Below are 27,813 nucleotides of genomic sequence, written 5' to 3'. Positions count from 1 at the left end.
CAGGGAGCCGGGCGGCACCATGTTGGGGAGCTGGCGGGGGCTGGCGGCGGCGCCGGCCGGGGGCATGGAGCGCGGGCGCCGGGCGGGGTGAGTGCGGCGCGGCGCGGCGCGGGGGCCGGGTCGGGCCGGGCCGGCGCTAGGCCGCGGGGCGCTCCGCGGGGCGGCGGGGGCCGGGGGAGGCCGCTCCCGCGCCTGCCTGCGTGGCTCTGCGGGGCGGTGGCACCTGAGGGGCGGGCACGCCCCTGCCGCCTCGCCCTGCCCGGGGCAGCGGCCTGGGGGGGCAGACAGCCCGCCGCCTCCCTCCGGGGCGCAGCGGCTGCGGGGCCGGGCGTCTGGCCGGCGAGACTCGGGCGTCTGGCCGGCGAGACTCGGGCGTCTGCCGCCGCCGCCGGGGCTGGGTGCCGGCTGAGGAGCCCCGCGGAGAGAGAGAGAAGGAGGGAGGGAGGGAGGGAGCAGCCGTTAGAACCGTTACGGCCGTTGGCCAGGGGCGCCCCGCGCCCGCGCAGGTGCGCAGCTGCCCCGCCGGGCCCGGGCCTGGCGGCGGGGAGGGAGCGGCGGCCTCCCGCCGAGCCGCCCGGCGGGGGGAGGAGGAGGAGGCGGCGGGGGCGGGCTGCGCCCCGCGTAGGGCTCCCGCAGGTCTGGCTACGCCGCTCCGCCCTGCGGCGCCGCGGGTCGCGGGGGTCGGCGTTAGCAGCGCGCTGGAAGCCGCCCGGCGGGGTGCTCCGGCACGTAGGAGGGGTTCGGTCTGAGCAGGTCTGCCTCACGGGAAAGACCTCTACGGTTTCCATATGCGGAAGGTCAGGTTCCCAAAATACCCCCCGGTTTCATCCGTGGTCGGTTAAGGACTTCACGGACATCGCTGTAGCAGATGTGAATGTTTATCTGCGCTCTTGCGTTTCCTTCCTCCGCTGGAGCCTTGCTTTCGGATGGGAAAAGAGCCCCGCGCAGCTGTGAAGCCTGCTGCCTTGCTACGATGTACGCGCGCTGGTGAATAGCCGTCCGCACAATGGAGCGGCTCACTGAGTGCCACTTGCAGCTTAGCTAAGGTCGTTGTCAGGTCGTGCAAAATAAGATGTGCGGTGTTGAGCAGAAATGCTGATCGTAGGTGTCAAAGCCTTGGGTTTAACCATTTTTAAAGAACATCTGCCGTCAGATCCTTTCTGGATACAGATGTCTACAAGGAGTGCAGCTGTTTTGCTTTATGCTAGTTGAGGCCCTGGTGCTACAATATACATACGTGCTTTAGGGTCTGAGCAAACAGAGAAAACTAAAATGTAGATTCTAGTCTTGCAGTGAATTGCATGTGAATAGATCCCACCTGGTACTTATTACAGAACAGGGCATTAATACCGTGGCCTTATTTTAATTCGAGAATGACTCCATGCACCTCTTACGTCCTTAAGTGTGACCTACTTAGTTGCAGCAAGATTTGTCTCCATTTGCAGTACAAAATCTCAGGAGAGTGAGGTGGGTTTTGTTTTCTCACACATTAACAAAGTTGGCAGCTCAGTTCCGATACCAAAATCTTTGGTCCTCTGGTTTGTTGTCTGCTGCTTCTCTTCTTGGGGGTAAGGGAAATTGATTGGTGCTGTCTTACAGCAGAGACAGGCTCGTTGTTGCTAAATGTCAGATGGGTATACAGACCCAGGTTGAGTTCTTGGTGCCCGTCTTGGGTACGAAGTGAATAAACATAACAACATCAAGTTGAGAAGGAAAACTACAGCATTTTCTCACTGCTTTGCCTTTACTTCCAAGTTGGAACAAGGCTCCCTAAAACATTTCCAGCTCACTTTATTGTCGTTGCGTACCTGCCCGCGACGGTCAGGTGGGACTTCAGTAACTGGGATGGGGGTGACGGAGAGTTGTTCCCTTAGTATGGAAAGTGGCGTGTTTTCTGACCAGCTCCCGGCACCCTGCACTTTGGTACCCTGGGCTCCTGCCCCTGTCCCTGTCCCGTACTGTTCCACTTTACGGTACTTTCAATTCCTTCCTTATTGTGCAGCCTTTCCAGCTCCCTCCAGGTACCAGCTGTGTGCACGCTGGTTGCCCAGATGGCCGAGGCGAACAGACAACTGTTGAGCTAGCGCTGCAGCCTTTCCCTCAGTGCTCCCCAGCTGCCAATTCCCAATAAACACATAAACTTTGTCTTCAAAACATCTACTGTTCTCTCAGATGTGTTTGAAATTAGCCAATGGATCCAAAAGCTTATGAGTGAAAAGTGTGATTATATAAACTTTGTTTCCATAGGAAACCGTGCTTGAAGGAAAGTTGTTCTGTGAGGAGAATTAAGGAAGCCTGGCTTCCTGGGGACTTGCGTGCCACGTCCTCCCATGGTAACTCCTGCCTGTCTCCTACTGCCCTCCATCCCCCCGTAGCCTCCTGCTCCCCAGGACTGCACCCAGGTGCTGCCTGCATCCTGATCTGCCCTGGCTTTGTCTGTGCAGCCAGCTGAATCAGGTGCTCCTGTTTGCTGAGTGGCCCACAAAGGTTGCTGCTGGTAAAGATTGAGGATGTATACCGAGTTGTCCTTGGCTTCTTGAGGCTTCTCTCCTCCATCTGGCCAGTTGTTTTTGTAAAGCTCATGGATGTATTCCTCTGTCAAATTTGGCAGAACTGTAGGTTACGGATTCTGAGGCTAGTAAGGAACACAATGGGGCAAGGTGGACAGACAGATGGACAAAATGATTTCATTTCTCTCAGAAGAAGTGTGAGAACGTACCAGGCAGTTACTGACTTTTACAGTGGCAGGCATAGATAATGCAGTGGTTAAAATGCTTGTGGTCTTTCATATTTTATCTACACTGTAGCTCTCAACCAGGGATGCAGTCGTGCATTTGGAAAGGGAAGTTTGCGCATAGACTGTCGCAAAGATTCTGCCTATAGATAGCAGGGGTTTTAACAGAAAAAGAGATGGAGAAATAGCAGACGAGTAAATATGTGTGAAGCCTCGTGCACTGGGTTACTAAACTCGTACACAAACCAGGCAGCATACAGAGAGTGGAAGTGACAGAATGAGTCTGAAAAATCTAAGCAAAGGTCTGCAGGAGCCTGCCTGTGAAAACTGAAATAACAGGGCTTATGCAGAGAGGGAAAGCATGAGCTACCAAGGAGTTGGCCAAAGAGGGGAGGATAGGAAGCAGGATTGATCTGGTGAGACTGAAGTATGTTTTAGGAAGAGGAAAATGTCGCTGCTGTACACACTGTTTCTTCAAGGCATTTTCCAGGATTTACTGGAGAACTTTTAAAGACCTTTTCATAGGAGATCCCAAAAGGCATAGTGTATTTAGGAAGAGAAAACCTGCATTTAAACAGGAGTTAGAGTATACTTAACCATATTTATTTCAGATTGGCATCTGTTCAAGCTATGATTTTTTTTTTCTGTGTGTCCTTGTGCTGACAGACCAAACCTTTGCCTGCCCTCAGACCTTATTTGTCATTTGGAGCACAACAAAGTCCTTGCAAATTGTACACAAGTATTTGTGAGATAGCAGCTTTCTAGCTTTATGATACAAAAATAAGATTATGATACATGACACAGTGTTGGCCTTGTGACTCTAATAAAAATTATTTTCTGAGATATGGTCCTCTGCTAACTTTGTAGGCTGCTTATGGTAGCTGTGATTTTTTTCTGCTGTTTGTAGCAGGCGAGTTTCATGCTGCTTTTAGAACTGGGAGTAAAGTGGTATGATATTGGTATTTAACGCCAGTGGGCATGCTTTACTTCAGGCATTTGTGTGCACAGTGACCCCACCATGATATTGAGAAGATGCTGTTACTTGGATATTGACTTGGAAGACTTATTACTTGCTGAGAAATACAGACCTGGCTGTAACGAGAGACGAAATTGATCAGGAAATATCCTGAAGAAGTAGTGAAAAACAAGAAGGATTTCTTAAGCAAACTTGCCAGTTGACTACACTATTAAAAAGCTGATATGTCTGTTTATTTCTGACTATTTTCTTTTCCTCGTTCATCAGGGGTATTGTAAAATGGTAGAGGGAAGTGGGTTCTTCTGTACTTCTGTGACATAGAGATGGAGTTTGGCTGGTAAAGCAACAAAACTCTTGGGATTGTGTCTTCTGTTTAGTAGTGGTAGCTGGAGATAATGCTAAGCAGAAGCTCAGGGAAAAAATAAAATAAAATTTAAAAAACCCAAAAACCTGCAAACACTTTTAGAGTTACCTGACCTTGGTAAGAGATCAGCGCCTGCTGCCGAACAGCAGGAGGGATGTGTGTTGTTCTGGGACTGTAGGTATACAGGGATTACTCTGTCATTGTATCGTGTTAGCTCTGGTTGGAGGCTTAAAATGTGTTTGACTTCTGAAAACTTTATTTGGGTTTTTCCTTCTCTGATGCCTTCTGGTTCAAAGAGCATTAGTATAATTTTGTGCATCCCATATTCCCACAACTCTTATGTAGAAGTAAGCGGCTACTCTGTCCCTTTACCCCTTTTTGTCAAGTGTGAAGACCCTTGCCTTATCCTCTCACCCCTGCCAGTTTCTGGAACTATTTGCTTTTTGGGTCTCTTTCTGAGATTATCCCTGAGTTTACTTTTGCAATTGTCCTAGACCCTTTTGCCCTTTGTTCCGCAGAGTTCTGCTCACAACTCACCCTATTTTCCCCTTTTTAATTTTTTTTTTTTGTTATTATTTCATTTGTTTCTGTGGCCACCTTTCCCATCTCAGTCTTCATTCCAGGACCAGCTTCATGCTTCCTGGGCTTTTCTAATCCTCTTTTCCAGTCCAAGTCTTTTCCAAGGACTTGTCCTTTTCTTCAAATTAACTTCTTCCAAAACTGTGTAAACATTTTCTTACAACACCTCAACACTGTCACTCAACACTCACACAACTCATCTTCAATTTAAAACAATAAAGCTTAAGTTCTTGCTCTCCGTGGTAAACTTCTTCATGAAGGGATTCGTTTTTGTTGGCTCATGCAGCAAGGAGCATAATGTTGGCACCTGAGGAGCAATGTGCAGGCTCTGCAGCTAGCGTGTGAAATCGATTGCGTAGCAACCTCAGGGGTGTCATCTTGTTTGTTGGAGAAAAGCAGCTGATGACTCATTTCGGCAGATGTCAGTAAAAAGTCAGAGCCGACTCACCTGCTTAAAGCTGCAGAGAGCAAAATCAGGGTAGGGGTTTAGTTGGGATGTCAGGAGTAACTGTGTAACTTCAGGAGGAATGTTTGGTGAGGATTGGGTGTTCAGTTAAGGGAATTACTGAAATTTCTTAGGGCAAATATTTAAATTTTTTTTTGTAAATTCTGTCTACATAGTTGGAGGTTTTCAGCCACAATTAGTTTCAAAGCTGTCACAAAAGATAAACTAAGTAAATGACCTGTAATTTAAGTGGTGAGTCTAGTTGTATTCGCCTTCCTCCCACAAAAAGAATACACCTAGAGAAACTCAGCGTTCCTGAAAATCAGTCTAGGAAAGTGAGTGCCCAGCTTGAGCTCCAAAGGTATGAAACATTTCTGGTCCGTGCTTTATTTGGCCAACACTGGGCTGTGAGGCTTTCTTAAAATATATGTGTACGTGTATATATACCTCATAATGAGGAGTAACTGTTCTGAAATGAACTGTGTTCTTCTGTGTAACTTCTTACAAACTCTAATGGATTTTAAAAATGAATGAAAGCAGATCTTGATAACAGCAATGTTCAAAATGATTTAGAATTACTGAAGAAGTGAAATTATGAAGTTACAATGAGAGGGTACAGTTACAGCCCGATCTGCTTTGCTTACTTTCTTAGATTTAAGAATAATATTATTATTTAGGGCTCTCCTGGGTGAGTCTGTATTTGCAAGAATGAGAGCTTTCAGGTCAGGTGCATCTTCCTTGTCTGTGCTTCTCATTCTCACGCTTGCAGTGTGTAATGTGCAGATTGACGTGCTGTTTGGAGAAATACAGGCTGCCTAAACAGAACTGAGATGAACAATATGTTTTAATTTCCATATAAACATGTTATTTGTTGTCTTTCGCTAGTAGCACAAGCACTTATTTTCCAGCAGATTAAAATCGGCATTACGTAGTTAACAGGGGACCATAGTACTAGTTTGAAGCATCCCTGAGACTTGGTAGCCTTCTTTCACCCTACCCTCTACCCTTCACGGGGGTTTTTATGTTGCTGTAAGTGGTTGCTATTACACCACTTGTTCACATTGCAGTTTTAACTCATTGTCATTAGGAGACTTTCACTTTCTTTCCTGCTTCAGTGGACAGGTTTTATAGGAAGTATTTAAGAGGCACAATGTGTACCTTGGGAAGGGCCAAACTGAACTAAGTTGCCACCTGAGGTGGGACAGTGACAGCAAGAAAGTTCAGATGGTAAATGGGTCTAAAAGCCATGTTTCTGCATCGTCGGAGTGTGTTGCCTGGAAGTTGAGTGGTACTCAGCTTGGTCGCTGTGCTGAAAAGAGTGAGTTTGAAAATAGGAAGATCTGACTGTTACCTAATTTCCTTGTCCCTCTCGGTGGGCTCTTTTGTGACTGTTTCTAAAGTGGTTCAGCTGCTTATTCTTTGTTGGGCTGGCCTGGGCCGTAGTTTTACCTGCACATATAATCACTAGTGCTGCTGCCAGGAGAAACATTTGTTCTTGGCCTCACGGTGTGCCCTCCTCAGATGCTTATGAAACTACATTGGAAACCAGACTGGGGGGAAGGAGGGCTGAAGACGGAAACTAATAAATAAAAATGTTCAATCTTTAACACTGATCAGGTCTTTCATGGAGTTCATTGCATGAAGGTGGGAAGTATGTGGAGGGCAGGGCCATTCTGTAGGTGGCAGTGCTGACTTGAGTAACTTAAGGTGCCCCTCTGTAGATAAGTAGGCTTTGTAGACACTTGATGGGTCGTCTCCCAGTATTGGAGCTGCTGTACCGCCCTCCCTTGTCTCTCTGACTTGCACCAGTAGTGGTGTTTTGTAGTAAGATGATAAACTGTGTGTTGGCTCAAAAACTAACAATAGTAGGTGGTTCACACACAAACCAAAGAAGGTGGTTAATGTTCGGGTGGGTCGGCAACCTGGATGATTGAACTACCTTGCAGCTGGGTTGTATGAATGCTAACACTGAAGCACAGGAAGGTGGGAGAGCCACGTAGCTGGGAGGTAGGGTGGGTCCACTATAGACCTAATGTAAATTTATTTAAGGTGCTGTGGAGTCATTCTTATACTGTGCCAAACCTGATTCTGCACTGATGACTTACTCAAAGGACGCACCTAACTGCCATCTGCGGTTTGCTACGGCCTTAATCTTCAATGGAGATGTATGCCAACAATATGCTCAGGCCCCTCAGAACCGTTGTACCCCTCTGCGACCTTTGCAGGCAGGGCACGGTGTCCCCGCAGACACTGAAGATGGCTGTGATCTGTGTTTGGCCAGCAAGTCATAGTCTGGCTGTCCTTTGGTTGCTGCTGGTAAATTAACTTAGCCTGTGCAGCTTGTTTTTCCAGTGACATGATTAATAATGACTGGTTTATACGCTTATTGTTAAATCGCATGAGAAGGCTTTTCTATATTAGTCCTACCACAGCTCAGGGTGCCATTTGTGGTTTTCATGATTAGCATAGCTTCGCAAAGAGAAATCTCTGTTGGCTCTGAGCGTTCCTCAGAGATGTGCCTTAGTATCCATTTCCATTTGGGTTTTGACTACATTCAACTAATATTATGAAGATAATTTCTCTCCTCATAATTGAAACAGTTGATTAACTGTGTGTTATGTGGTCCTTATATGCTAACGCTGTACTGCAAAGGCTTGTTGAGGGGTGAGACGTCTTGCAGCCCATTGTAAATATAGAAACACAGATGTGGCTTTAACTGTGTTGTAGGTGAGGTTTCTGAGAGGATGCAGTATTAGTGTTTTGTGTTTTGTTTTGGTTTTTTTTTCTTGTTAATTTGGTGTTGAGATTACAGATACTTTGTATATTTTTTGTGGTTATTGGTTTTACAGTTGACTGCAGAAGATAGATAGTTAACAGTTAACCGCAAGGAAGTAAAGATGCTCTACACACCCCCCCCCCCTTTTTTTTTAAGAATGGAAAAAAGATGGGTAAATTATAGTGGCAGCAAATGAGAGGCAATAAACAAATTAAGTCTATTCTGTCCTTATGTCTTGTACCTTCAGGAAACGAGGCTGTACAGCTGTTCTCACTGGTTGTCAGACGTTGGGAAATCTACCTGGGAGCTCCCTCTTGAGGGACAAATCTTTAGGAAACCAGGGGTCATGGGTTCTCTTACTAATGGAAAAGTGCTTGTGAAGTTGGAGCCATCAACTTAAACTACAATTCTCTGCAAAAGTCTTGCCCATGGTAGTTGCAGCTGTTATGATTTCAGCTGTGTAGAGATGCTATCAGGCAATTTCCCCTGTTGTGCAGATTGCTGAAAGGCTACAGGAAGACAGCAAACCCCATGTGTTTTAACAGAAACGTTTGGGCTTTAGGGTACAAGTGTACATAAATGCAGACTTATATTCCAAGAATAAACTTGATTTTGAGTTTGGTGGGATCTGTAGGAATGCAGTTTTGTAAGTTTGTGGTTTTTTTATTTTTAGGGGTACCAGAAGATGCTTCAGTGGTGATACCTCTTTCACAATGCAAGTTACGAATGAAATTCATTAGCTAACATCCCCTTCCTCACCCTGATCTCCAATAGACTTCCTGTAACGCTTGGAAGAAAGGGTCAGGGGAGAAGGGTTGAAGGTCACCATGAAGCTAAAGCAGCGAGTCGTGCTGTTGGCCATCCTCCTTGTTATCTTCATTTTCACAAAAGTTTTCCTCATTGACAACTTGGACACCTCAGCTGCCAACCGGGAGGACCAGCGCGCCTTTCACCGTATGATGGCAAGCCTCCATGTAGAACTGGACCCCCGACTTGACCATACGTTGCAGTCCCCTTGGGAAATTGCAGCCCAGTGGGTGGTGCCCCGGGAGGTGTATCCCGAGGAGACACCTGAGCTAGGGGCTGTTATGCATGCCATGACAACAAAGAAAATAATAAAAGCTGATGTGGGATACAAAGGGACCCAACTGAAAGCTTTGCTAATACTTGAAGGAGGACAGAAGGTTGTCTTCAAACCCAAGAGGTAAATATTGCCTTCAATGACTGAATTGATAGCTGCTTTATGTATATTTTTTTTATCTCAATGTTGTTGCATTAATGGTTAAGTTACAAATTTACACGTAAATTTGTGTTATTTGTGAGACAGACAGTATAGAGCCTTGCTGGTCCCCTGGTAACATTAGGTTGCTGTGCCAACTGTCTCTCAGGCTGTATAGCTTTGATGCTTGAAACAGCCTGTCTTCAGGTTAAAAGAATAATCACTGTGTTCAGTCCTGAGGGAACGTTGGTTAAACCTGATGTTTCTGAGCAGTGTCTTCCTGAATGTGGAAGTGCAGGTTCTGGCAGTGTGGAGACAAGTCTTGCCTACTCTTTCTGAGTAAGGGTCATGTCAAACTGCCGCGAGAGAATGCAGTTCAAGAATAGGGAAGGAGTGAAAGTTGACAGTGGTCTTAAAAGGGGATCTAGGTGTCTGGTATAGCTGCATGAAGACTAAAAATGGCTTGGTGGATTAGAGTGAAAGCCCCTGAGTTTCCTGTCTGCTAATAGTGAACACTGGAGAAGCAATGTAAGAATGGGCAGGTAGTGATACTTCCTTGGTATGGTCTCTGTTTACAGTGATCCACAGGGAAATTTGACATGGTTGAACATTTGTGAAGAGTTTTGTGCATGTCTGTAAATCTTTTTGAACTGTTTGCCTTTGGGGAGAAGGAGAAGAAAGGAAGGTGTAAAAAAGTAAGGCAGGTGTGTTTTATGGGAGTGCATTGCAAATGTAAAGTGTTACCATCACAGAATGAGTACATCTCTCTCCAAAGGATATTGGGTTGAGCAAGCATGAAGTTTTTCTGTCATGTTGATGAACGATTAGAGGAAAAAAAAATCTGCCCTCCACTTCTTGAATTCGCAGCCCTGTTTCTGTATGGTCAGTTACTGGTCTGGCTGGAGCTTCACTGTGGGGCTGGGCTGTGTTTAAACAGTGTGAACCTTTCACACAGAAATCTTGGTGGTATGGCAGGCGGCTCGTCCAATAAATGCAGTAACAAGACGTGGCATTTCTATAGTGCTTTCTGTATAAGTGAGCGCTGTAAAGTGTTTCACCAAGCATTAAATTACATTCCCATAATGGAATGTCTGTGCAGGCGAGCACAGTGACTATGCTCCATCAAGGACATGTGCAGCTGGGACTGTTTATAGGAGTGCTAGACAGTTTATAGGAGTGCTAGACAGTATGGCCCTAGCCATACTGGTGGACCCATGTTCTGTTTGTGACTGCTGAATAGCTAGGCTTGTAGGTAAAGCCTTGTTCTGTCATTGCAAGATAGTCTCTTTAACTAGCTTTTGACCTGAAAGGTATGTGGAAGTTATTACTAAAAACCGTTTTGAGAAAACTTACTGATTGGGGAAGAATGATTTCTCTTACTGATTGGGGAAGAATGATTTCTCTTACTGATTGGGGAAGAATGATTTCTCTTGATTTGCCACCTTTGCTCTAGAAAGAAGTAGGTGCCTACTGTACAGGGAAGCAAGAAGTTGGTTGTGTTTTACCAATAAGTTTTAGCTCTGCAGCTTTCAAAACATGACCATGTTTTCAAAAGCCTGCTGTAAGTCCATACAAAAGACCTGACTCCGAGGACATATTTTGAGGATTAGCTCTCTCATTTCAAAATTACTTGAAATCCAGCCTGAGTTATTAATGATTGATAGTTGCTACCATCACATGTCAGTGGTATATGTGAAATAAGATGCTTATTTGGAGTAAGTTCCAATTTGGCAGGAATCTGTCAAATCCTCCTCCCAAAAACTCCATACCATCATGCACTGGTTAACGCTCTATTGAGCTGCCTTGCCGAGAAGCTGAAGCATTTGCTCAGAGTGATGAAATGGACTGTGGTCTTGCACCAGATCTTCTCTGAGCAGGGTTAAAACATCAAAGTAGAGCACTGAAGTTTCTCTTACACTGTTGCTGCTACTGCTTGAACCCCAAGTCTGTTGGAAATAATCCAGTTTACACAATTTGATACATAGATGGAAATGAGAAAATAGGTAATCTAATTTGGCCTTACTTTATTTGAAAATGTATTGCATTTCACTCATTTGCTCGGTATTGATTGTGGTTTATTTATTGTGGATTATGCTCATCTCAAGCATGCTTCTTAAGCAGTATCTAGATCCGATTCAAATGTCATGAATCTCAGAAATTTGTGTTTGTCTTGACTATTTAAGTGACATCTATTAAAAACAAAAAAAAGCCCACCACTTCACCAAAATATGCCATTGTTGTTTTAATGAGTGTCTAGTTTCTATTTCTTTCTGTTCATATATCTTTTCTCCACCAGCATAAAGGTTTTGTTGGGTTTTTTTTGGTTTGGTTTTTTTTTAATCCAGTATTATCCTCAGGTGCACACTTGCTGATCTTCTAGCTACTAAAGATTGCATTTGGCATTTCTTCCACAATATCAGGCTGTATTTTCATGTAATCTACAATCCATTCTAACCCCAAAATCCTTTGTGGAGTTGCTGCTTTCCAGTATAGTCAGTCCCTGTTCTGTAGCTGGGTCTGTGATCTTTGTTCTTAGATGTGACTTGGCATATGGTTGAATTAAAACTCATTAGTTTGAACGTCCACCGCTTCCCAAGCTCTTGAGACCGCTGTACATTACTGACCTTCCCTCCTTATTTACTACTTCAGCAGTCTGTACGCTATTTAATCTCATTAATATATTTTCCCTCTCCCATTGGCAATCACTTTGAAAGTGACCCGGAGTCTGTTTTAACTTAGCGCTGTTATTGCACTTGTTAGTCTGAACAGCAGAGTGGATGGGAATCCTGCATGAATCACTTCATTTGACTTATTTCAATTACAGATATGCCAGGGATTATGTAGTGGAAGGAGAACCATATGCTGGCTATGACAGACACAACGCAGAAGTGGCAGCCTTTCACTTGGATAGGTACGGAACTATTGGGTTACCTGGTTTTAGTGTCTCTGGTAAATGCTTTTTCAGAGTTGGGGAAAAAGGGGTCCCTTGAAGAATACACCTCAGATGTGAGCTATTTCTAAACCTGCCAATGTATCACATTGAAGCCAAAAATAAAAATTATTAGCTTTTTTGTGAAACTTCATTTCAAAGATCTGTGCAAGATTCTAACATTTAAGATTTGTTTGAGAAATTTGAAAAGGAAAATGAGCACTGAAACCACTGATACTTCATATTGTATGTAAGAAAGAGCTTAGCCAAATCCTGTGGAAGAGACTGAAATGCTCAATGTGTGTGCTAAGTTAATGTCCAGTATGCTAAAAAGTTAAGTCTAATGTCTAGACTAAATACGAATTGATGCATCCTAGAGGAAAAACAGCTATTCATATATTAATTGTATTCAGGGGTATCCAGGTGGTTTTGTGCAGTGAGCTGGAGGTACAATTACCAGGAAAAAAACCAAAGTTACAGGACATACAAAGAATGGGACAGAAATTACCAAACATTGAATGTTGATAGTTATGAAATACGAGTTAAAGGTGCAGTTTCATCTAGAATAAATGAGCATGGTCTTCATCTCCTCATTATAAGAGGACTATGTTGGTACTTTGGAGAAGATTTCTGGAGATAATTAAAGATGTGAAAAATTCTTATATGAAGAGACTAAAAATCTTGGGAAAGGGAATAAGGAGGGACAAATATAATAAAGAGTCGGATGGTTGAACTTAAACTAAGGTTTTAGTCTTCCTTTCCTAGTACGTAAATAAGAGGCTTGTCACTGTGACTGAATTCATAGATGGTAAAAGATATGTTAGTCCTAATTCACCTGTGGAACTCATTGCGCAGGCACTTGAAATTAGTAATTCTAGTTTTGTAAAACTAGTTGTGTAATACCCATCACTGTTGTTGCAGTCTTTAGGTAGTGGGCCAAAATCAAGGTATTTTAAGACAAAAAAAAAAAAAAAAAAAAAAGAGGATGTAGCCAGATGTCTGTTGCCCATCTGTGCTTTCAAGAAAAATGCAGACTTGTGTTTCCCTGAAAGAGCAATGATCAAACATGGTAAAGCAACAATTCAAAGCCTCTTTCCAGTGTCCAGCTCCCTCTTTCTCAGCTCTTCCTTGCTTTTTGTTTGGCTGTGTTTTGGTGCTTGTTTCTCTGGCACCTCTATATTTTTCAAGAATACCTAGCCGAAGCTGCCTGCCCACATAACTTTAGCGTGTACCTTTTTTTTGAATGGTGACAGTTATGTATTTTGTCCGAGGATGCTATCGTTTCAAGAAGGACCTGAAAAATATTGTATGTTTACCACTGATATGGAGGCTGTGCTATCCAGGATACTGGCCTTCCAGCTGTCAGTCTGAAAATACAGGGACAGGTTTTCCAGATCTGAGCTCTGTGCTTATTTACTTGGAACGGGTGCATTTTCTTAACCTGTGCATAACTGTCTGTATTGGCTAGGAATTTTGTCTTTATGCATACATGATTTGTTCAGGCAGACTTTTTCTGTTGCCCTTTCTTAGAGGTATTTTATACTTATGGAAGGGGACGTGCTCATTGAATATCTAAAAAGAATACTTTGCAGCTGTTAGAGTAACTCTCCCGGTATCTCTGTGGAATGTAGATTGTCCCTTTTTCAGAAGGAACAGTCCCTTTTCAGTCTCTCTTTCTGAGATGCAAAGACTACCAAAGGTGTATCAAAAGTACATTAAGAGAGTTGGGGCTGACATTGTACTGAGGTTTGTACTCCTCCTTTAAGCGCTTTTAAAATTCCATTACAAATACCCAAGTCATTTGTGGTCGCAGAGCAAAGACTGTGGCAGACATGGGAGTGGAACCTGGGTCTTGTGACTGCAAGTTTTATGATTATTCTTCCTACCTCTCTTTTTTTTCCAGACACTTCAAGCATTCAGTTTTGTTCTACCATTCTCTCTTCCCTTCTCCTCCCTCATGCCAAACAAAATAACTCCTAGATTGTTTGCTTTCAAGTATAATTGAATTGGGCTTAAACATAACATTTCAATAGATAGTAATTCCCACAAATTATAAATGATCTTTCCAGGTGACCAGCCCAAAGGCCATATGGTTACTGCTTCAGCCTGTATACAAGACAGATGATGGATGTTTCTGGTATGAGGTCTGATTTCTGAGAGTTGGAGCACAGTGCATCCTGTGGTGCTCTGCTGCAAATGCTCTAATAAAGGAGTGTCGCTGATGGCCTATAAAGCAAGTTTCACATCCAGGCACTTAAGAAAAATGAGTTTCCTTACTTTGCCTTGGAGAAGAGAGGAGGTTGCTGCAGGGTTCCAACTTTATTCTTTGGTCTCAGTCATCTCAGTTTCAGACAATGGCACAGAGACTGTGTTTTTGTTTTGTTTTAATTTAGAACTGCTGCCAATGTTGCAAATTCTCATGTCATGTTTTTTCACCCCAAATCAGAATTCTGGGTTTCCGACGAGCTCCGCTTGTGGTTGGCAGGTTTGTGAATCTGCGTACAGAGATCAAACCAGTAGCCACGGAGCAGCTTCTGGGTACCTTCATGACTGTGGGTAAGTGGATTGCATGGATTGTGCAGCCCAGTAGAGAAAAATGTGTTTAATGGGAAAAAAGAGCCATGGGAATCTGACACAGTTATAGAACAGTTAACTATGATACAGGAAGCTGGTAAGTCTCTTTCTGTGCCAAGAGAGATCGTAATGCTTGTATAACCCCATTTGGCGGGGGAGGAGAACTTGATTTTCTCCAAGCAGTTTTTCCTCTGTAACTTCTCTGTGTTCCCTCATGCTGCTGTTACAGATGGGATTTTTTTTGAGTAAGAATTTTCTCTCTGCTGCCAGAGGTGGTTAGAACAGTCTGTGATTAGACCTGAAAGGAAAAAAATTGAATTGTATTTAATGCAAGCACAGTGGTGATTTGGGATAATTTATAGAGCTGATGCATCAGTTGGTATTAGATGTTGTTTGTGCTACATCAGAGTCTGCTGAGCATTCATAACTAAATGTGTCAGAACTTCCGTATGTTGTTTACAGTAATAATTCTGTGAAGGGCACTTAATGGGAATTATTAATGTGAACTCCTACCAGGTGGTCATTAAGCACCAAGAAATGACTTATGCTGCAGCCTTAACTCCTTCAGGCTTTCATAAAATATCCAATTATTACTCCTTTTTCTTTCTGTTTTTTTTTTTCCCCCTAATAAGAAGACTCTAAAGATGATTGTTCATTACAGCTGATAAATATGTGCGCCTGTGTATACTTCTATTACAAGCACTGTTGGTAGTCTCACCTACTAAGTTTGTCTAACACTTTCAGTTATAAGGTATAAGACACTCAACTTTCAGATGAGAGTAGCTCTGCCTTGCCAAACTCTTTTTGCATTTGCAGATTGGGCGTCTGCCTCAGGCAGACTTCACTTTTTCTGATTTCAGCCAAGATAACTAAGCAGTTTTCTAGCAGAAATGCTGACTTGAAAAGTATGGCTCCAGAAGTTTTCATTGCCTTCCCTTAGATTCCTTGGAACCACCTGTTCTGCAGAGCATGAACCAAAGAAATGGGTGGATCTGGGGAGAAGGCAGTGATCTCATGTCAACCCAAATTTGACCATGTTTCTGAGGTTTTGAAGAGAAGATAATTCATGCATACTCAGTGCAGATTTGCTAGAGTGGCAGCTAGAATCTCAAAAAAAAATCTGTCTCTTGCTAGACCTGCTGCAGGCCATGGATAGGAAGAGAGACTTGCAGGGCTTTCCATACAAATAAGAGATCTGGTCTGCTGCAAGATCTATGTTGATAACGATCATCTCTCTGATTTCCTCAAGTTGTCTGACTGGGGTATTGGGAGCACAAGAGCCGGGTCTGGATGGAGGACTGCAGAGGAGTGCTGGCTGGCTAAGGGATTGTGATGTCTAAGAGTGGAAAGTGAAAAACACGTCTTTCAGTGAGCTGGGCCTGGTTTGGGGAGGATATTGGATGTAGAACCAAAGGAAGAAAGGACAGGGGATAAATGGAATCACAAGAAAGGGGACACAGTTGAAGAGTATTTTGGAAGAACGTCTGAGAGTATGGAACTGGAATTAACTTGGCAAGGGTCAAGCAAAGGCAGGTTAGAAGGGTGAAATAGAAAAGGTTAAGCTAAAACTGTTAATCTAGACTATGTAGGTTACTGTATGTGACAGGCTACATAGGCCTTAATGGACTAAAGACTGCAGGGTTTCATTGTTCCTCTCCTGTCAGAAGACACAGATGAAACTTTTGACAGATCTGCATTCCTAGGTCATACAAGAATGACAGCTTGTTTGTGTTTCCCTGGCTGAGTCAGCTCAAGTAACTGAGATGTGTGGCAGCTCCAAATCCATTTGAGTTCTGCTTGGTCTTTTTTCACATGTCTCTTTTTGGTAAACTTTTTCAAAAAAGTGAGAAATCTGACACAGGAAGTATGACATTTAAAAAACAAGGAGTGTTAAGGTTGCAAAGTCAAGGTCCTAAGGACTAGGAAGGGATCGCAAAAACTTGTTGATAATGCAGTGTTGTGATAAAAACATTAGAAAATGTAATTACTCTCTCCTTTGAATATTAGTCTTTAATGTTGCTTTTAATGAGTAGATATCTGTTTAATCTCTTGAGCCTCTCCCTCTCAGAGATAGGAAGCATGAGGTCAGGTGCAGTGAAATCCTATTGCAGGGAAGGCTCTGCTGCAACAATATGCTCCTGAATTTTTCAGTTGGCATCCCTTGGATTAAGTTCTGCTCTTTTGATACCTCTTTCTTTTTTTTTTCTTTTTTTTTTTTTAAGGTAATAACACTTGCTTCTATGGGAAGTGCTACTATTGTCGGGAAACAGAACCAGCTTGTGCAGACGGGGACATCATGGAGGGGTCAATGACCCTGTGGCTACCGGATGTCTGGCCTCTTCAGAAGCATCGGCACCCATGGGGTAGGACTTACCGTGAAGGCAAACTTGCCAGGTATGAGAACATGATAGGGTTATTCTTTATATGTGATAATTTGTACTAGAATTACCCTTGCAATACAGTGGCTAATTAAGGAGCAAGTGTTCCTAAAACCTAGAGTTTTGCTGACAGCTTTCTTGATATGACACTATCTTGATATGACACTATCAAGAAGTCTAGGATGAGATTTAAAGTAAAACGAGCAAGCAAGAAATCTTCATTGTTTTCCAAGATACTAAGTGCTGTCCTTTTTCTGCTTCTTGCCTGGAACATAACTCCACCATACAGTCACTCCAGGCTCTGAAAATCTTGGCCCTGGGCAAACCAAGACTCCTCTCTTGTGCCACTAGACCTTCATTTGACACTGTGCCTCTCGGTGGCCCACTAAAATAAAGTAGCACTGTGCTGTTTTCTGCCAGACCTGATTTCATGGTCCTTCTAGTTTGTTTCACAAGTTGTGGAGCTGGTTTAGCTTAAGCGGGTAGGCACTGAAGAGTTCTTCTTTGCTTTGAATACCATCAGTATTTGGTGACCATGCTCAGCATCTAAAGAATGCTTTGAGAGAAGGACAAACATGAGATCTAGCAATCTTGTACAATAGATGTAACATGTCCGAGTATTTGGGTTGGAGGTGTTTTTGCCATGGCCAGAGCAGATGGTTTTGCACTTAGTAAATTTTTCGAAGTCTGTGTCCTGGACAGGTGATTAGAAAGAGATTTTTAGTGCTTGATCTAAAATATCCGTTGATTTCCAGTGATGTGATTGTTCTCAGAAAGAATCTCATCCGAAGGCTTCATTGAATTGTTTTAGAATATTAAATGTACAGTTTGATTTTTGAGCAGCGGATGTTATCTCCTTTTCAATGGGTCAAAATCAGCTGTATTTAGTACATGGTAAATTGCAGTAATTAATTAATTTCTTGGAGGTGGTGTTTTTTTTTTTTTGAGAGACTCTTTTTCAGCAAAAACTGCCTGCTTATCCAGGAGTTTACTCTGATACCTATGCGGATTTGATATTTGCTGTATTTTAAACTTATTTGCTCTTGCCTCGTTCAGATGGGATTGCATGGTTCTGTTGTTTTGCACCTTGTCGTGTTGTGCTTTTCACTTGGAGAGCATCAGGAGAATTAAATGTTCTACATGTCATGCTCTCCTTTTTCTGTGTCTGGTAATTATGGAAAAATAACTCTAGGAATTTTTTTCCCGATCTAGCTGCTTCTACTCTGTCCTGAGTTGACCTTCTGAACATAATTCATATAGTCATATTAGTATGCGTAATTTTTAATGGACATGTAATAGATAAAAATCCCTGACCTTCGAAGTCCTACGCTAATACAATATAAATGATCAGAAATAAATGTCAGAGAAAGGTCTATCTTAGACTGTGAATGAAAAATGAGAAGAGAGAGCATAGTGTATCTGAAAAATTGTTGCAAGGAGATCAAGTACTGATCTAAAGTAAAATGAGAGAAAGAGAAACGCTTGAGGGAGAGAGGGGTGTAGCATAAAAGAAATGTATTCAGTACAAGGAGGAGTATGTTCCGAGACTTTTGCCTTGTGGGGTTGTGCTGTAAGTTGAATGTGAGTTGGACCTTGATGCAAAAGAAAGAGGGAACTAGAGACAGCATTTGAGGAGTGTGTGTGACGTGTTAACAAAAATATTGAGAAGATACACTTTTGGCCACTCTGATTTGCATACCTGGAGGAAAGATGGGATATTCGGAGCTTAGGCTCCAGACCTCTAGAAGATGAGGTGGGGTATCTGGCAGTTCTAGTAGTTAAATTCTGATCTTCTACCTGTTTTTATGACTCTCTGCAATTTTGAGCATGTCAGTGAGTCTCTACAGCTTGTGTTTCCTCCATTTCTGTTTCCAGTTCACAGATGATTTAAGGCATTTCCAACTTAACTGCTATTTTGTGAAGGATTGTTTCAGTCCTTACATGGAAGATGTTATAGATGTACTTGTTATTTAGGTTGACAGATGGAAAGGATGTACACCAGAGATTTGGCTGGTTTGATGGTGGTGTTGAATAGCTTTGAAAACTGTAAAGAAGAAAATGAGAAAATTTAAAGTCCTAGCTTTGGAGAACTGAGACATGGCATCTGTGTTATAAGACCACAAGTACATGCCTAGGTTATGTGTAGGAGAGGAGAGAAAAGGGAAGCTTGAAATCTTGCCATTGGAGAAGAAGGTAAGAGGCTCTGAAAGGAAAGTGGGGAGGAAAGAGACAACTGTGAGTGAAAGAGAATGAACACATGAGAGGCCCTTCTCCTCAGGACAGAGGAAGTCATTAGTAACCATGATGAGGTTATCTGCATTAGAAAGAAAAAATGAAGAGGATCACTGGAAAGCAAGACTCATGGAAGCAGGTCAAGGCAATAGAAATAGACACAGTACTTGAAGTCCTGAAGTAGGAAATTAAGGGAGGCAAGTCATTATGGTAATCTTGCTGGGAGGCAGCCTGACCACTGCTGAATAGTGAGCAGTGAGGAAGCAAACTCTGACCTTGTTTTCTCTAGCAAAATGATGTGTAACCTTGCACTGAAGCTATAGCTTGCTCCATGTGCTAGGGTGTTGATGCAGCATTTACTCTTTTAATAAAATACTTTTGTCTAGCTCTTTCTTCTTTATATAGCCTTGACTGCTGCACTCACCTTTTCTTTACGCACTTATAAGTGAATAAAGGGGCAGCTATAAACACCGTTGGTGTGCAATGATAGAGTGGTCCTTGAAGATTTGATTTGTTTTCTCTTGATGGCCCACAGGTGGGAGTATGACGAAAGCTATTGTGATGCTGTGAAGAAGACTTCACCCTATGACTCGGGCCCCCGTCTCCTTGATATCATTGACACCGCCATCTTTGACTATTTGATTGGGAATGCTGACCGGCATCACTATGAGAGTTTCCAGGATGATGAAGGAGCCAGTATGCTCATCCTCTTGGATAATGCCAAAAGGTAAGGGCAATCCTGGTGGCCAGGCAGTGGTGGGCACAAGGGCAGACATTTATCTGCTCTGTATCTCTCTGTTTTCTCTTACTAATTTTTTCATTAATACCTTTTGTGCTAAAAATCCAAAGCTTTCCTTCTTATCAGAAACAACTCACCGAATGTTAGGGTCCTTCAAAGGCTGTGATGCTTACTCTGTGCTCTAGATACTATGACTGCTTTGGGCAAAGTCTTAGTCAAACTATGGAAATACCCAAATTAGCACAGTATGACTTTTTTTCCCCAAGCAACTTTCAAAGTTTGCTTGTGTCTCTCCTCCTGTCCCTTTTATGCTTTTAATTAATGGAAGAACAAAAATTTAGGATTTATTATTTACCAGCGGGTATTAGCGAGTGCCATAGTAAAAGTAGATCTTTTCAAAACGTGTCTTTGAATAATTTGGCATTCCCCGCCTTCTGCATCTGTCTGCTGGCTTTAAAAGGTTAAAAGTTTAAAATGGAGATAGAATTGATACTGAGAGCAAAAGATGAGGATGTCCTGAGTGTGGACGTTAACTATTAAAACAAAAATGAAGCATGTGGTAACGGAGAGGAACTGATGAGAAGTCCTTCTTGAGGCCAGACTTTACTATTAAGCATATGTGTTTAAAATGTCAGTTGTTCTGTCTTTGCTGTGGTTTTTGTATGTTGGCTGGTATACTTTAAGTTAAAAATCCTATTGAAGATACAGCCTTGCTTAAATCATAACAATTTGCTTAATTTTTCTTAAAAGCAAAGATAACCTATTCCACTTTCTCATGATTTAGTCCAGAGACTCCTGAATTTATTTTTTTTTTCCTGATGGGTGCTACCATCTGCAGTGGCAGTGAGTTTCCCCTTCTGCGGATGGACCAGCTTCTTGATGGTTAGCTCTGGCAGTTCCTGTGCCGGGCTCTGCTCTGCAGTGGCTTTGTATACCACTTGTGCGAAGTGTACACAGCAGTTGAGTTTTCTGATCTAGACAGATCCTTGAAAGGCTTGGAGTTACCATTTCTTTCCCCATTTGCCTGTTGTATAGTGGATTCCTTCCTTCTGTCCTTCCTTCCTTTTGTTTCTAATTTGTCTGCAGTGGCCACGTTGAGTATTTTGTCTTCACGCATCAGCCTGTTCAGTAACACACTCCTTCAGTTATGTCAGCAGGATGCGTTCCACTTTGGGACTGCTTAATTATTGCTGCTTTCAAACTGCTTTAGGTGAATTTGGCAAAAATTGTCTTTCTGTAATGGTCTGGCAATGTGTTAGGAGGAAGTTAATGTATTAGTCACTGGAAGTGAATATGGTAGTTGAAGGTCATGTTAGACCTTTCGTTATGGTACATGCTTATTACGTTATGAAAACATTTCCAGTGGGGCTTTTCAGGCCCAGAAGTAAATTGTGTTCTTGAAAGCTTAAGTAAAGTTTTCAGCTCCTTTGAGATAAGGGATAGGGGGACAGTTTTTTCACAGAATCATAGAATATCTCAAGTTGGAAGGGACCATAAGGCTCACTGAGTCCAACTCCTTGCTCCTTGCAGGACTACCTAAAACTAAACCATATGACTAAGAGCATCATCCAGACGCTCCTTGGTGCCATGACCACTTTTCTGGGGAGCTTATTGCGGTTTTAAAGCTACTAATAACAGAATTATTTGAGCAGAGTAATGCCAGACTCCTAGTGTAAGTTATCTTTATTGAAGGGAAAGTTCTCTGTTGAAAACAGTATTATGAGGGGAGTGAAACTATTAAAAAAAAAAAAAAGGCACATGTTGAGATGCAGCTTGAAATACTGTGAAATTCTTTTTGCAGGCCTCCCTTAGAAAGTGTGATCATGAAATGTTGAAGTTGATCACCTCGTTTGTTGAACTGTTGATCTAAGCTTTGCCATCTAAAACAGCATGTGGCTGCTATTTTGTTCATTCCCTGTCCAGCTGTGTCAGACAGGCAAAGCTCCTGCTCTCTGTGTCCAGAATACCAATTATCCTTTCCCCTGCTTTGCAAGATGAGCTCAATTTCTAAACTCCTCTGAAGTTTGTTTCTAAGGTGCCTTGGTCTGATAAAGAACTAGGTATGCTGGTGTTGCTTCCATTTATCTGGTACATTAGCTGATGCTGTTGAGAGTTATATCTGCAATTGGTTATGGCCTGTTTATATTTTAATTTAAATGATTTGAGGTGTTGGAGCATGAAATTGCCCAGTATTGATTTTTTTGAATTCTTTACAAATCTGTTGATGTTGAGAACAACATTAGGAGTTCAAATGGTTCACTTGGTTTTAATTTTGCTTTTCAGCTTTGGAAACCCTGCCCTGGATGAAAGAAGCATCTTGGCTCCTCTTTATCAGTGCTGCATGTAAGTGAAACGCAGGGATCCTGTTCACTTTACTTATGCAATTGCTGCCCTTAGGCGTGCAATATAATTAAGTTTGAAGCCTTCTGGCAACCTGAAAATGTTCACTTGGGTACATAGTGCTTTACTTTTTTGAGGTGCGTTTGTTTGATGCATGGTCACTGCTCCAGAAGCTGAGAAATACATTTTTATTAAGGTAGTAAATCAGAAGGTAGACTGTAGGAAGTAGTCTCGCCTCCAGGTCACTGGTTCAAGCCTACCCTCAATCAGTATGACAGGTACTTTGCATCTGCAGCTGTCTGCATCCAGCTCCTGCCGAATAAAAGTTCACATCACAGTTTGAGTTCTCCCTGACAGAAGCTAAGGACTCAACGTGTCTGGCAACTTAACTACCTTCATTTCCAAGTGTTCTTTCTAAACAAGACTACAGCACTGCTCAGGGTGCCTCTTTCAAAGTGAAGTTTGTAGGTTTTTTGCAGGACTGTGTTTCTGCTTTGGCCTTGTGAGCTGTCGTTTTGTTCATTTTATTTTTAGAGGCTGTGACTTGTTGATTTCTGTTTTCTGTGGCCGTGCTTTTGCCAGGCCATTCCTACTTCTCATTAATAAATAGATAAAAGTACCAGGAAGAAAAATACTGATATATCCGTTTCCTGCATCTGTTACTTCAAGATAACGTTAACTCCTTTAAACCTTCCAAATTAAGCATTTAGTTGAGAGTTCCTTGAGCCTGTCCTTGGAGGGTTCTGTCTCCCAAATTCCTGGGGGCCTGTGAAACCTGGGAACTCTGCAGAAAGCCTGAACACTCACCCCCTGCTTGCGCTAAGCAAGGCTGTATGCACGCTACAGTACACCTGGCCTACATTCTGCAAGATTCTTGCAGAATCCGTATGGAGAATAATTGAAGTAAATGATTTTAAAATTCTTTAGTTTTCCTACATTAATTTTAAATGCATTTTTTATTTCCTGTTTTATGAGGATCTTTTGGAGTCTTTCTCATCTAGATTCTCCCAAATGCAACCAGAAGAGAAGTTTATCTGCATACGAGACTTTGCAGTTTCCTGCTTTTCACATATCCTTTCTTTCTGATACCAGGAAGTCATACGTACAATTGTTTTAACTATAGGTTTGTTACAACACTTATATTGCTGGTTTCTTTGGAGGCCATCAAAAGCCAAGAGTTTAGACCAGTGGTGCTAAAACACAAAAATTTGGGGGAGAATCCCAAGAGACTTCACAGAACGAGACAGTTTAGATGGGCTGACATGAACGAGGTCAATGGCCAGTGAAGCAGAAAGATCACTGCCGTGTTCACTTTCTGTGGCGGTTCAATCAACTGACTTGTGTCCTTTGTGATTAATTGTTGGTCGGGGATGCTCTTCCTGAGGTGACGTGTGTTTTGTTTTTGAATTAACAGCCAGACTGTTAATTTTCTTTCCTTTTCAAACTGTGTCTGGGAGGCCTCAGGACTGAAGAACTTCCTTGCTAGCAGTTGAAAGTGTTCCTGTATAACATAAGAACTATGTCACATTGATTCTTCTTCACCTTTAGTTTTCAAGTTTCACTGGACCCTCCCATGCCAAAACCACTTTTGTAATAAGACTCCTTTCTGTTTAAATAAAATCATGATGTAACAGGCTCCCTCAAGAGGCTGGCTTTTGGTATTGCTGATGGGACTTCAGCTGGACAGTGGTATGACATCGTTGTTTCTTTCTTTTGCAGCATCCGGGTTTCTACCTGGAACAGGCTCAATTACCTGAAGAATGGAGTACTGAAGTCTGCCTTAAAAACTGCTATGTCGCATGACCCCATCTCACCAGTGCTTTCTGACCCTCATCTGGATGCCCTAGACCAGCGGCTTCTCAGCATTCTGGCTACAGTGAAGCAGTGCACAGACCAGTTTGGGCCAGATGTTGTGCTGGTGGAAGACAGGATGACACTGTCTCACTTGTAATTGTAGTGGAACACAGATGAAACTCCTTTTTTAAAAACAAACAAAAAAGCGATAGAAAAACAGCACAATCAGTTCGGAAAGGCTGTGTGGCCAAGATGGACTGAAATGAACAGGAAAGCTTCCGAGCCAGAGAAACAGAGGTGACACTGGCTTTTACCTTGGGCTGACAGCAGTGAGAGGTGGGAAGTTGGAGCCTTGGACGGCTCAGTACCCGTAATGGCATCTCGGCCGTTGCGGTGTGTCCATTGCCGGCAGTGGACATTGCACTGGATAAAAATGGCTCTCGGTGTTGGTGGAAGTGTGTGGAATACAGACACTAACTTGTGAACTGAATCTAGAGGGGACAAATGGAGATGAACAGTAGAGTCCTCTCCCCTTCTCTTCCCCACATATGCTCCTGCGAGTTTTTGTCTGATTCAGGGCTGTACATAATCAGCTGTGAGCTGGTTAGGCATTTTACTGCTTCTTTAGAGAAAGAGGAAGTGGTGAATAAAATAATTATTAGACTGAAGAGTTGTGCCACCCCGCCGGGGGTGGGATGTTCTTCGGAATGCCATTAGGGGTGGGAGAGGGGACCTCTGCTGCTCAGTTGTCTTTTTCTCGATAAAAGGCTGGGAATGGGGTTTGCCTCATATATGATAAAGCTTCAGTGTTTTCACTGAAGTCCTATCGAAGATTTATCCACAGGGTTGGAGATTTAGGGGAGCACAGGGTGGTTATACAGCACTTGGTAATTAAGGGGTTACAGTAAGTTTCCACATGTTCGGTCACTGTTTTCCATTTATAAGGAATCTGGCAAGGTCTGAGTAGAGGAAATACCCTTGCAGTCCCATGTCCACATTAACCAAATTTTCATTGTATTGTAGCTGAGGAGGACAGAATGTGTCCTTGGACGCAGGTTCCGTTTATCAAGGACATGCTGGTTACTGTACGCCCAATGTAATTTGGGGAATCTGGGCATGTTGCACTGGTGAAAGAGAGGTATATTGCTGGACTTCCCCAGTAACCAACAGCCGTGGGCAAGGCCCTGAAGAGTAGAGAGAACCCTGAGCTGTGGTCTTTCCTCATCATATCCTATGGAGGGAGCTTCCTGCTGCTCGATGTTGTAATCACAGCTCAGTGCTGCTGTTTTGTGGAACGCCAGCAGTTTTTCAGTCCCGCCGTCTACCTGGCCTGGCTTGTGGCTGAGCTCTGAAGCTGTGAGCACTTCCAGTAAGTTTTCTGCCTTCCCCGGCTGCTTCCTGCACCAACCCCCACTGATGTTCTCACTGGGGTGGTCATCCTGCTGTCCTCACTCCTGGTGGTTTTGCTGTAGATGGGGAGAGTCAGTGCAAGTGAGCTTGTCAGGGCAGACTTGTAGCACTCACCTTGTGCCAGTCCTGTCATCCTTCAGCGCTGCCTCAGCCTGCACTGCGGATGAGCTTGTGGCCGTAAAACTTGTCACGCTTGTGGCAGGTCTGAATCTGTGTCTCTAGAAGGGAAGCAGCTTCGTCATTACGTTTGCAAATTTAACAGGTTTGCATGAATTTTCAGTTCAGACAGTATGGTCCTTAGAAGTAAGGAAAGGGCTTGCTTCCCAAAGTGATTATGTATTATTGAACTTGTGAGCAAGAGCAGCAAAATGTCAGTTTGAGACCTTTTCCTTGATTTGTCTGTCAGTCTTTCTAGCTCTGCAGTAGTGTGGCAGGCAGATAAAGAGCTCTTTCCTGTTCTTGCACCTGCTGCCATACCTGATGAAAGAGGTGTTAGTGAGAGAGTTTATTTTTAAAATGCAATTTTATTTTGTTGAAGTCTTTTTGTCATTGCCTGAACAGAGTATCTTGAAAGTAGGATGCAACTGTTTACCTGAAATTGAATTTTATGTTCTTCTAGATCTCTTCTGGACTTGGCCACATCACAGACCTGCCCCACAGCCAGGATGGGATGTGGAGTTATTTATTGGTGTTACTAGCCAGGACTGTAATGCACAGCCAGCTTTTAGGACACCGGTGTTAAGCTAGTGCCTGTTTATTGCTGTACTTGATAATATAACACATGCTTGAGAAGCCATGGTCCTTCGGTGAGTTTAACCCACCGGTGTGGATTGTGCCTTGCAGGCTCTCTTGGAGCAGACGTGAGCACGCTCTGCTGATGGTGAGCGTGGGCAGGAGCCGCGCAGGGGTTGCCCTGCTCCCTCGCTGGCTGAGCTGGCCCGTCGCTTGGCTTGCTGTCAGATTTTGGTGCTTGAGCGAGACAGTGTGGGGAAGTACTGTGGGCAGCAGTGAGGTGGTTAGTGAATGTTTTTATTCTAAAGCAGAATAGATTCATACAGAGGCATTTTGGCATAAACTGTTTCCTAGGAAATTGAAGATGATTTACACAAAGGGGAAATGGTGAAGCACATGGTAGTGACTTGTAGCAATTTTTAAAAGCATGTTCTTCTCTTTGAGCTTAATCATGAGCACTTAATATTTTGGGAAGGATCTACCAAAATTTGAAGTTTTGATTTATATTTGATCACTCTTGATCATTTACATTTGATTTAATAATGGATTCCAAAAAAAGTCTTTCTGTCTTTATGAAAGTAAATTAGTGTTCAGGGCTTATGTATTGCTTGTTCACGGGGCTCTAAGCTGAAGCTTTTGCTGTCAGATGGAACCTGGGGATCAGTTCTTCCCCGGTATGAATGTCAAAGATTTAAAGCACTGTATTGGTTTAATTGTAAACAACGGGCATGAAGTCCGGCATCATCAGCAGGAGGAAGCAAGAAATGGTTGCTTTTTTTTCTTCTTTTTTTTGTCACGTCGACGCTTCTGGTCACTGTAAACACCACTGGAGCTTGGTGTTCTGCAGCAGGAAAGAAGAATAAATTCCTCTCTTACCCAAAATCAGGAAGATCTGATTTTGGCCTTGTGATAATCTCTGGCATTTTGGCAGTGATTGTTGTTTTGCTTGAATACAGAACCCTGAGAAATTTTAAATTGAACCATTGCAAAGGAAATAAGAAGCGGCACCCACATGCAAACAGGGTCTGCTTGGTTCTCTGAAAAACAGCATCGTTTGTGAGGCAGGTGCTATGCTCCATCGATGAGGTTTTCATGACACCTTCTAATTCTTGTTCACTGTGCACACTATCATTCGCTGGCTCCAGATGTTACAAAATGGTTGTGTTGCGGATATTAGTAATAGCAGAGTGCTTGAAGCACAGAAATCAAGAACTAATTAAAAAGAGAGCATCGTCAGCCATCTGCTCTTCATCTCCTCCTTCCTAAGTCAGCAGTCGGGCTGGAGGAGACACTGAAGTCGGCTCCTCTTCGAGCAGCTAATGAACTGGAGTGTGTCTTGCCAAACAAACTTCAACTGAAAAATACTAATTTATTAAGAAGGTAATTTATTTGCTGTGGCAGCTGGAGCAAGATGCTTGAAACAGACACCCCTCTTGGAGCTGTCAGAGGATTGCCCCTGGGAGCAGCTGCACAAATGGAGGTTGCTAATAAGAAAACAGAATGCAATCATGACTTTCTACTTGTATCCCCCAGGGTCAGATTCCACATAAAGCAACATTGTGTGAATAAAGATTTTAATAAAGCAACATTGA

General features: G+C 43.0%; 1 protein-coding gene across 2 annotated transcripts; it reads left to right on the top strand.

Annotated features, from left to right (window-relative positions):
- FAM20B (FAM20B glycosaminoglycan xylosylkinase) lies at positions 1-27,813 on the top strand. 2 transcript variants are annotated; one of them, XM_087733763.1, is made up of 8 exons: positions 1-87; positions 8,548-9,078; positions 11,918-12,004; positions 14,469-14,578; positions 16,819-16,990; positions 19,742-19,933; positions 22,229-22,288; positions 24,005-27,813. In XM_087733763.1, the coding sequence occupies exons 2-8, from the start codon at positions 8,702-8,704 to the stop codon at positions 24,234-24,236; spliced, it is 1,230 nt and encodes a 409-aa protein (XP_087589889.1). In that variant the 5' UTR covers positions 1-87; positions 8,548-8,701; the 3' UTR covers positions 24,237-27,813. The 2 variants fall into 2 exon arrangements, with proteins under 2 accessions (XP_087589889.1, XP_087589890.1); XM_087733764.1 differs by lacking the exon at positions 11,918-12,004.

The sequence above is a fragment of the Nipponia nippon genome, unplaced genomic scaffold (genome assembly GCF_047370975.1).
Source record: "Nipponia nippon isolate SJK-2023a ecotype South Korea unplaced genomic scaffold, ASM4737097v1 scaffold_5, whole genome shotgun sequence".
Lineage (NCBI taxonomy): Eukaryota > Metazoa > Chordata > Aves > Pelecaniformes > Threskiornithidae > Nipponia > Nipponia nippon.
Note: the sequence above shows the minus strand (reverse complement) of the source record. Positions and strands in the feature narration are given on the sequence as shown.

Coding starts and splice junctions, on each gene's coding strand:
- FAM20B (XM_087733763.1), top strand. CDS start 8,702: ATGAAGCTAAAGCAGCGAGTCGTGCTGTTGGCCATCCTCCTTGTTATC. Junction 12,005..14,468: donor GCAGCCTTTCACTTGGATAG/GTACGGAACTAT, acceptor ACCCCAAATCAG/AATTCTGGGTTTCCGACGAG. Junction 16,991..19,741: donor CGTGAAGGCAAACTTGCCAG/GTATGAGAACAT, acceptor GATGGCCCACAG/GTGGGAGTATGACGAAAGCT.